This window comes from Magnolia sinica, chromosome 12 (genome assembly GCF_029962835.1).
Source record: "Magnolia sinica isolate HGM2019 chromosome 12, MsV1, whole genome shotgun sequence".
NCBI lineage: Eukaryota > Viridiplantae > Streptophyta > Magnoliopsida > Magnoliales > Magnoliaceae > Magnolia > Magnolia sinica.
In genome coordinates this window covers 65,324,768-65,335,780 of record NC_080584.1, presented here as the reverse complement: position 1 = coordinate 65,335,780, position 11,013 = coordinate 65,324,768, and the positions used below count along the sequence as shown (strand labels likewise).

The window sequence follows — 11,013 nt, the reverse complement described above, 5'->3', positions numbered from 1 at the left end:
GGTTGATGTACTTGAGGTAAGGCTTACATTAATGGTCGATTAATGGGACTAATAGTAGAGATTCCCTCGAAATCCGCAACGCGCGGTGTTTCTTCGGAATAAACGTAGATCGGCATCTTCTTGCCTGGGTATCGGTTCGGTGCGCAAGTCATGGCGTTGGAACAACGGCGATGACGCGGTCGCTATGATACAACTTTCGGATCAAGCCGAAGTCGGTGCGCGGGACCTGACTTCGGATCGTGCGCAAACACCGGATATGGTGCCAAGGTTGCCGAAATTTGACCGGAAGGACCGCGGAAGCCAACGGAACAGTACGGACTAGGACACGGGTCTTACAGAACCTGACTCAACCCAAGTACATGTGGTTATTGTTGAGGGTTAAATATTGTATTTTAGACCCCAGTTATTACCTGATTTTATGATCATGATATCGTTTAACGCCCTGCTTTAATCGTGTTTGTGATGCAAGATGTATTTAGGAGTGTGGACTGAAAATGATGCTAAAGGCATGGATTTAACGCTGAAGAATCACAAAGGCAAGGGACAGACCCAGGTGATCGAGATCGAAGGATTTACACGCCAAAGATTCAAGAAAATCATGTGATCAACAATGAAGAGGTCTGGAAATCGTCCAGAATACAAGATCACTAGGTTTGCACCATCAGTTCGACTCGAAACTTTATATCTGACCTAAGGACCATAAAATAACTGTACACATTGAATTTCAGCCACTGGATCCTTGTGAAAGTGGCCCAATGGAAAGATCAACCCATAAATCATCTATTTGGGGCCCACCTGATCTCTGGATATGCTTCAATTTTGAACTCGACCACTTAAATAGGATAGGAAGGCTGATGGACGGTGTAGTTTTATCAAAAACATCAATGTGGGACCCACTTTACGTGACTGGAATTCACATCGGCTGTGCACTAGCAGTGCACCAAACCGATAAAATTGGTCAAATAGCCCTTGATAGACAAAATCAAAAGGGATTCGAATTCCTGATCTTCCGCCGTTGCGAAACGTCCGAACAGAGAACTAGGAACGGATGTCGGTGGGCTACCATATTAATCCGGACGAGAAATCTGAACCGTCCATTCGAACTGGGAGGAGAAACAGGCCGTACCCTGGCCCGCTTCTTGATTTACTCAGAGGTTACATGTAAATGAAGGCCTATGCGCAAGATGGATGGCGCCAAGAAGAACTCCATGGGCCACACCTAACTAGATCCAAAATCAGCCATATCTGACCTTTTTTTCGTTTTGATTCTAATGGATGGCGTGGATTTCTCTTTCATTGTCGATCATGGGCCCCACCAAGCATCAGCGCAAGTCGACTTGCGATGGATGCATAAAAAGAGTCCGAGACCTAACTGATCCGGGCTATGATTTGCACTCGTGGCTAGGATCGGTCCGACGATCCTGGCTGTCCAAACCTTTCATATAGGGTAGCTGATCACCCCTAAGGAGCCTGAATGGCTCAGATCATGCATGTGAAATGACCATGGGCCGAAACAATGGGAAAAACACAAGTTGGCTGAGTCTTTTGCTTCGCATTTCGCAAGTGTTCTCTGCACCATCTTTGCTGCGTAATTACTTAACAACCGACGTCCAGTCCACCGCCCTTGGGGCTGATTGCTATAAGAAGAAAGAGAGAGAGGAGATGCCCATCAAAGCTTGGACGTGGAAATGGGCAGCTGTGGAGGCAATCCAGGATCTGGCACACGTGAAGACTGAGAGGAGAGAGAGAAGGGCAACCGACTATGGTGTTTCTTCTTTTTCTTCATTTTCTTTAATCTTTGCTTAGTTTATCTATTTATTTTTTTAGAGATTTTTGCTTGATCATGTCAAGCTAAACCTCTTAACTAGGGTTAAGAGGTGAAGCTTGCAGCGTGATTAGGATGTTGGCTTTGTTTTGATTTATGTCTGGTTGAATTCTCCTGGATTCTAGTTTGATTATGAAGGAATATTTTTTAGTTTTTTTTTATGGTTTGTTGTGACTTAAATTACAATGGATCTGCAATTGCTTTGAATATCTTTTTCTTGAATTCAGATTGTCAAATCAGGTAGTCCTGTTGTTCACTATCATCCCATGGGCATGGTAGGGTGACGAAATCGATTCTAACTTTCACAATTCTTTTATGATAAGTTGTGAGATTGGTAAATTGTTGTTGTTTGCCATCGTCTCCTATGCATAGTAGGGTGACGGAATCACTTCCAAATTTTCACCACTCTTATCTATTGATGATTAGATCAATGAGAAGTTCAGAGATCTGACAATTCTCCTCTTAATAATTGGATAAGATAGGACGCTGATTCCGGTTGTGTCCTTAAATTATGCAAGGTAGCTACCCAATTGCTACAAGTGGATCCTTGGTACCCTAGTTACCACCTTTAAATTTATTAGTCTTTAATTAATCTATTCACCATTACTCTCTTAATTTTTCTAGTTTAGATTACATCTTCTTTTAGTTCTAGTTTTGGTTACTTTCAAATTACGTACAAGGTTCAGTCCCCATAGGTTCAACCTTAGTCTTACCGAGATTATTACTACATCACAACCTTATACATGGGGTGTGAACAGTTATTTATCAACCAAACCCAACGCAATATGAATTAGCGCAACCCAAACAAAACCCAAATCAAAATGGCTAGGCATTTTCAAACCCAAACCCTGAGGACCTTGAGAACCCGATCCAACCCAACCCAACCCAGACCTGCGTTGGGTCAATCGGGTTGAGGCTAAACCGAACCTAAATTGCAGCTCTGCCTCAGACTGCGGCCGCGCAAGCATGGTCTCCTCGGAAAGGGTATTTTGGTCATTTAAATATATTCCATTAGACCAAGCGTCTCAAATATAGTCTCGTAGATTCTATCAGGTGAAACTGTAAATAAACGATCTTATCGTCTCATAATAATTTCATATCAGAACACTCAAAATTATCATCTCTCTCTCTCTCTCTCTCTCTCTCTCTCTCTCTCTGCAGAATGTATCTTCTTCCGTCTAAAACCATCCATTTATTCCTATACACTTGCTTATTCTTGCTCTTTCCAAGCCCCATCAGGACCCAAGTCTTGTACAGCCTCTGCCAGTCGTCTCAAGGCAATTACACCAACGGGAGCCAATACCAAACCAACCTCAACCATCTCCTCCAATCTCTAAATACCACAACTCCCTCCAACGGCTACTACAACACCTCCTTCGGCGTAGACCCTAATCAGGTCTATGGGCTCGCCCAATGCCGGAGCGATGTTTCATCTGATACCTGCCGAGAATGCTTAAATACTTCAATGGTTGATATCGTCCACCTCTGTCCCAACAAGATGGCAGCATTCATATCATACGACATGTGCCTTCTACGTTACTCCAACCAACGCTTCTTTTCCGAACCTGATATTGTCCCCGAGTATTCCCTTCCAAATCCAAATAATGCTCGGAATCCAGATCTTTTCAATCAACTGGTAAGAGAGTTGTTGAACAACCTGTCCACTATAGAGCTGTCTCCGTCCATGTTTGCTGCTGGCTCAGTGAGTTCTCCTGACTTTCAAATATATGGATCAGTTGAGTGCGTTCGAGATATATCAAGAAAGGATTGCCAGTCATGTCTGCAACAAATGATCGGCTGGCTTCAGAATTGTTGTCATGGAAATTTAGGAGGGCAGGTTCTGTCAATGAGTTGTCTTATTAGATATGAGGTATATCCCTTCATTGAAGCCCCATCGCCTCCGCTGCCTGTTGCGACTCCTCCAGTTCTTTCTCGGCCACCACCGCCACCACCGCCAGGTGAAATGCTTCTAACACAACTAAAACTGATGGTAGGATTATTTCTTCTATTACTATTATTTCTTCCATTCCTTGTTTGCATTTCACTCAAAAATTATAATGAAGAAGAATGGGGACTCATTTGCTTAATGTCATGGCTCAACTGCACAATATCACGGTGCACACCGTGCTTCCTGCATCCTTCCCGGACGCGGTTTGGCCGGTGATCGGTGCTATATGGACCCACAATGATGTATGCGCCGTCCATCCATTTTTAAATATAATTTTAGGGCTTGATCCGAAAAATGAGGTAGATCTAAATCTCATATCGACCACACCATGTGAAAACAGTAATGATTGAATTTCCACGATTGAAAACCTCCCGGGGCCCACTGTAATGGTTATTTGACATCTAACCTGTTGATTAGTTCAGAAAGACTTGGATGAAGGAATATATATATATATATATATATATATATATATATATATATACAGCTTGATCCAAAACCTCCACTAGCCATTGGCTAGTGGCATGGTCAGTGGCCGATCCGTTCCCGTCTTGCCTCTCCCTGGACAGACACAGTCCGGGCAGCAACGTGATTTATGGGTTTTACCCAAGCCGTCCAGCCATTTTTTCAAATGGAAGGGACTCGGCTGGCAACTTCCCCTTCACCTTGTAGGCAACCTATGGTGTCGGATCCAATACCAGGGTTTAGATCAGAGCAATTCTGGAGAGCCTTGTAGAGTGCATGCGGTGCGGTTTCGCGAAGGTGGAGGTGGCGAGTGATTCAAATTGTGTGGTCTCCGCCCTCACCAAGCAGTCCCGTCCTTCATGGTCCATGTAGTATTGGATGGTTAGGATTATGGATACCACGTGCATGGATGTTTGGCTCGCCCACACCCTCTGGGAGGCCAACTCGGTTGCAGATGGCCTATCCCGTTTAGGGACCAATGAGCAACAAGACCAGATCTTCAATTCCTTGGGAGATCGCCCCTCCTCCATTCGCGGTCTGCTGTTGCTGGATAGAGTGAGCCTGGGCAACCTTTGGAAAGCCCAACTCTTTTGCTTTCAGCTCTCTTCCTAGCTTTAGGGTAGTGGGCCTGCTTCATTTTGTCAGAGGGCCTGCCGGAAATTACCCTGCTATATATTGTTCTTGCAATGGAAAGTTTCATATTATAAATAATAATAATAAAAAAAGGCCATTTTTCCAAATTATTTTAGGAGGAAGTGCATTGCGGCCTGACCCGACTGGAGGACACGGGCTTTCGGGCCAACGGTGATGTATATAGCCATTTTGCTGGATCATTCTAGGGTTTGAGCCCAAACATTAGGCAGATACAAGGCTCAAGTAGACCACACCACAGAAACAGCAGCTTTATTGAGGCCTACAGTAGAAACTTTCCCGAGGGCCACCGTTATATTTATTTCCCATCTAACCTGTTGATACGGTCACATACACTGGGATGGAGGGAACACACAACCATCAGCTAGTTCAAAACTTCTAAGGCACCAAAGAACCATTTAACAGTGTGGTCAATCACACCGTGTGGTCCACTTAAGCCTTGGGTCTGCCACAATTTTGACCCACACGTTTAAATGGATGGCAATTGGGGAGCACTGTGATGTATGGGTTCTATCCACACCGGCTATCCATTTTTTCATATCATATAAGAATAAAAAGCCAAAAAATGAGGCAGATCCTGGGCTCAATTGAACCAGATCACAAGGAAGTAGTTGTGATAAAAACTACCACTGTTGGAATATTCTAGGCCCACCGTGATGTTTATGCGCCATGCAATATTTCCATAAGGTCACACAGACATGGAAATAAGGAAATACACAATCCAAAACTTCGGTTGTCACCGGTAAGTTTTCTACTGTACTTGTTTAATCCCCACTTTATGCTTCACCTGCGCATTGTATCTCCTCATTTTTTACCTTATATTCTAAAATAATATGGCAAAATGGTTGGATGGTCTGGATAAAACCCATACAGGACAGTGGCCTGAATGTTTGTGTATCCCCCTTCTCAGTGAATAAAACTTCTTCTTCCAAAAAAAAAAAACAAAAAAAGTGGTAAGATCTTAACTTGATCATCTGTTAAATTAGGGCAAGATATATTCCATATGTACATGCATCTTAAAAGACATTACTCTTGTGGTACATACCTACACAATAGCATATCTTATACAATGAATATTGGTCCCACCTTATCTAAAAGGCCAATTCATACCTGCATGCATCATCATAAAGTAATTACATCCATATGTACATATAAATTGAAGCATTGCATAATCTCAATATAACCTAATAAATAAGTCTGTGTGTGTGTGAATAATGGTTTCATGAGCCATACAAAGTCTATCTCCCGTCTCTAATCAATGAAAATAGAGTTACTTTTGAAAAAAAAAAAAAAAAAGTCTATCTCCTGCATGCTCGCACCATTTGGTAAATGTATAAATAAATAAATGAACATAGACCTAGCTAATGATGTGCATGCATTGCATTGAAAATGACTAATCATTTTCTTTTACTACAGGGAACAAATCAAGGGTTATAATCATAGTCGTTGTTACCTCAATTTTGGGAACGGCTCTCTCTAGTTTTTGCATTTGCTGTTATCTACGAGGAAGAAAGACAATACACAAAGGTAAAGAAACTAAATAAACATGATGTCATTAGCATGGGCCGGGGTTCCTTTTGGCAAATCCCCCATGGGTTAGGCTTGAGCTTAACATTCAATGGGCTAGGCTCAGAGAATTTTTGGACTCAAAATATGAAGAGGAAGCACTCATATTTGAATTTAACAACATTTTCTATTCAAGCCTGATCCAAGTTTGAACGTAAGCCCATTTACATCTTCATAGCCCAATGTTTGGCCACTCTTAAGTCTATATTAAATTTTAGGCCTGAAATTTCAAGCCTGACCCAAGTTTGAACCTAGGCCAGCAATTTTATGGGCAGGCGTCAGGATGTACTTTTGGCCTGATGGCTCTACCAGCTACGGGCCTTAGCCATAGTAGTTAAAGTTCACCTGTGAAATATCATATTTTGACTTATTGTGCTTGTCATCATTTCCACTTGGCATATCCACGATTAGGCCCACGCAACTAAAAGATGATGGGTGATCAGCACCATCAATGTATTGGGTCCTTCCATGAATGCACACTTACTTGGAAACATAGGACCGTAAATCTAACCAATTTTCTCCTGTAAATAGACCATTAATTGTCATAACTTTTTGAAAGTCCAATTCGAAGCACAAATAAGCCTGACTGTCATATGAATGGTCTGGAACATCTGAGCATGTAGCCATAGGCACATGGATAGGGCAAGCAAGGGACCTCAATCACCATTTAGTGAAATTGCCATCATATTATTGATATTGATTTGGGAGATTATCTTATTCAAATATAACAAAGAGAGTGTATGAAGAACAATCATCGTATTATTGATATTGAGTTCATTTACATCATCGAATATCCCTTGATTCTGAGATAGATTATTTAAAAATACAAAAATTGACAGATGCGATTGTTTCACATCTTTACATCAGAGAAAGAAGAACAACAAGCATTATCACATTATTTGAGGACTCCGTATGGTTCAGAATTCGTGGATGTTGGTATGCAAGGTGATCAAAATCTAGAATTGCCAATCATCAACTTAGCTGCAATACAGGTTGCTACAGATAACTTCTCTAATGAAAATAAGCTTGGAGAAGGTGGATTTGGACCTGTTTATAAGGTAATGACACTTCTCTAAAGGTGCATGTTTATGGATGCATAATCAAAATTATTATAGATTATTAGCCTAATATAAAACAAAAGTTAGCAAAAGAAATATCATACAAGAAACATATATAATTTTCCAAGCACCTGTAAGGCACATTTGGATTGGGAAAAAACAAAAGTTAGGAAAAGAAATATATAATGATTATCCAGTGATGGATTCTTAAGGAAGTGATGGCCCTATTAAACCATATATTCTAGTTTTAGAGTTATTGTTTGAATATTAAATGGAAATCTTAATTCTATGAGACAATCCTCAAATCATATCTTGTGTAGGGAAATTGACTATGGAAAATTAATGATTGTACATGGAATTCACTGCTATTTTAGTTATCCAAACATAGTTAAACGTTTATATATAAATGTATAAGTGTTTACTTTTACTTTCTTTCATTTTCCCTTGATCAAAACATGCCCTAAAATTAATGGCAATAATTTAAGGGTTATTACCTCATTACATACTCAAAAACCTCGTTAATTTAATTTTCTTAACTTAAATTGAATGTTTGGAGTTTAAGCTGCTTGAGCATCCCAACGTAGGATTACATATTGAGTAGTTAAATAATGCTTAAACAAAATAGGATACATGTTTTGTTTTCTTTCTTTTCTTCTTCTTTTTTTTTTTGAAAATAAAAAATTAACCAACCATTACATTGCAAATCATTTCAGGGAATGCTATCTGATGGAAAGGAGATAGCAGTTAAACGGCTATCAAGTTGCTCAGGGCAAGGTTTGGAGGAATTCAAGAATGAAGTTACATTGATTGCTAAACTCCAACATAGGAATCTTGTGAGGCTCTTGTACTACTGCATAGAGAGAAGAGAGAAACTGCTCATCTATGAATATATGCCAAATACAAGCCTCGATGCCTTCCTCTTTGGTTTGGCCCTTTGTTCTTTTCTTCGGTTTCTAAATCTTACCACAGACACACATGACATGTCTAGAACACACTCACACTTTAAACAAAGCTAACCAAAGCTGGAGACAAATGAAATGAGGCCCAAATTTCAGCCCAACACTAGTGTTTAAAATTTTACTAGCTCGCTCAGTCAAATTGAATTGTCACATGCCTCACAATCTCCACTGTTGTATTATGATTAGAACCAATCATCTAGCAGGACGTACAGTGTATGTGACAAAATGTTGTACCAACTTAAATACTTTAAACAAATGGACTTTTGGCAATTTCCTTACCCTTTAATTGTGTGCCGATGACTATATGATGCAATTTTTTTTATTGCTAATTGAGGTTTTAGCTACTAAATGGTTGGTTTTCATCACTTTAGATGGCCATTCGAAAGGTTAATATAGCGATGGAATATATATATAGGCCAAAATCAACTGATATCATGGGATTTTAGATTCCATGAATAACATAAATTATCCAATAATTAAAGTCATTGATTTTAATCAACCTATGTAATAGGCTATTATAGAGTCTATGAGTTTAATTTGTGCTCTCATTGTCAATCCCAAGCATAGAAAAATGAGGAGAGTTGTATCATGTTAGAAACTTTTGCTACAATTTTATGTCATTGATGTAGAAAATATTGGACTCTAAAATTAGGCGAGTTGTTTGTATGCAAGTGGAAATCCTAATTTTACAACACAACAATTAGTTTGTTCTTTTGCCAAGAAATTGGCACTATTGATAACTACAATTATTATGTCATGGAATCTATGATCTCCCGTTTATACAAACAACCCTGGATGTCCTAGTGGATTCCATATATCTGAACATCCCCTTGATTATATTTGCATTTCTAAGATACACAAGTAAAGGTTTCTAATTACACTTACATTCTAAAAAACAAGACTTAAACATGTTCTAACTCAATTTCTGTGTTCTTTTTAGATCCAGTCAAACGTTCTCAATTAGGCTGGGAAAGACGCCATAACATCATAGGTGGAATTACAAAGGGCCTTGTTTATCTCCATGAAGATTCGAGGCTCAGAATCATTCACAGGGATCTAAAAGCTAGCAATGTTTTGTTGGACTATGAGATGAACCCGAAAATTTCTGACTTTGGCATGGCTCGATTTTTATGTGGAAATCAAAGTCAGGTCAATACCAATAGAGTCGTCGGCACATAGTAAGTTGTCATGACATATTCTATTTTTCCAAATACATTTAATGGCCCATGAGCTCTACTAGCAAGACTTATCTCTCACATGACCATGTGGTACATGGTTTTGAAATTGAAGACACTCATCTAAAGATCGTACATGTCTAATTCAATGTAACTGTGCGACACAAAAGCTGATTGTACCCATCTGATATCCCAAGTAGGACATTGATACAACGTGATTCAGCCGATGAGTGGTAAGATGCTTTTGCCACATTGTCACGTGTGAGTGAATCTAGTGCCCATTTCCACGTAGCTAGTTATAATGCTTCTAATCCATGTTTGCATTTGCTCATCCCCTACAGTGGCTACATGGCACCAGAGTATGCAATGGGAGGGGTATTCTCTGTGAAATCTGATGTCTACAGCTTTGGAGTTCTATTGCTAGAGATCATAAGTGGGAAAAGGAACAGTAGTCTACATCTCCCCGAAGATGCTGAAAGCCTCCCAATTTATGTAGGATTCTTCATAAAAATCAACTTACATCCATCTTTATCTCATTTTCTAACATGAAATTTGACATTACAGGCATGGAGATTATGGTGTGATGGAAGAGCGATGGAGTTAATTGATCCTTTGTTAGCGGAGTCATGTCCCACTAACCAAGTGCTCATATGGATCCACATTGCGCTGTTATGCGTTCAACAAGATCCAACAGATAGGCCCACAATGTCTTCGGTCATTCTTATGCTCAAAAGTGAATCTATGAAACTAACCCAACCTACACAGCCGGGGTTTTTCTTTGCAAGGGCTGTCGTTGAATCAGATAAATCTTCTGCAAGTGTTAAATTTTGTTCAAACAATGATGTAACTATCTCTTCCCTTGAACCTCGGTGAATGGGCCCAACATAAGGATCAGCCTCATGCTCTGATGGATTGGATCTAAAGGAGTAGCATGGTTCGACCTCAGCATGCGAAAAAAGGAAGAAAAGAAAAAAAGAAAAGAAATTGTCAATAAGGAAAACTTCTCCATATATGTTTCCATTTTGTGATTAATACATGTTGCTTCTTGATGGAATTGAAACAGTTGGAGGTATGTTTCTTGACGTTAGCGTTGTTGATAGGTGCTCAGATCTACTAGTAACCAAGTTAAACGGTGTGATTTAAACGAGTCTATAACCATTTTTGCACTCAAGGTTTTGGGTCAAGTTCAGATCTACTTGCAACATTTTTAGAAATTAAGTCAGGTTGGCTACCCCTGTAAACGTAATTAATGTTCAATATGAATATTATGTACATAAATGGAAGAAAATATAATGCACTCTATGTCTAGAAGTCATATGCGCTAGTGGTCTAGTCAAAAGTAAGACAACATCTTATGAGTGGAAACACA

The 11,013-nt window shown here is 39.8% G+C and overlaps 1 protein-coding gene across 1 annotated transcript; it reads left to right on the top strand.

Annotated features, from left to right (window-relative positions):
- Positions 1–2,908: 2,908 nt before the first annotated feature.
- Positions 2,909–10,594, top strand: LOC131220178 (cysteine-rich receptor-like protein kinase 10). Its single transcript, XM_058215142.1, has 6 exons — positions 2,909–3,981; positions 7,320–7,510; positions 8,224–8,434; positions 9,410–9,647; positions 9,986–10,136; positions 10,209–10,594. Exons 1-6 carry the CDS (start codon positions 2,988–2,990, stop codon positions 10,515–10,517), a joined length of 2,094 nt encoding a protein of 697 aa, XP_058071125.1. The 5' UTR covers positions 2,909–2,987; the 3' UTR covers positions 10,518–10,594.
- Positions 10,595–11,013: the final 419 nt, after the last annotated feature.

Coding starts and splice junctions, on each gene's coding strand:
- LOC131220178 (XM_058215142.1), top strand. CDS start 2,988: ATGTATCTTCTTCCGTCTAAAACCATCCATTTATTCCTATACACTTGC. Junction 8,435..9,409: donor CCTCGATGCCTTCCTCTTTG/GTTTGGCCCTTT, acceptor TGTTCTTTTTAG/ATCCAGTCAAACGTTCTCAA. Junction 10,137..10,208: donor CTGAAAGCCTCCCAATTTAT/GTAGGATTCTTC, acceptor TTGACATTACAG/GCATGGAGATTATGGTGTGA.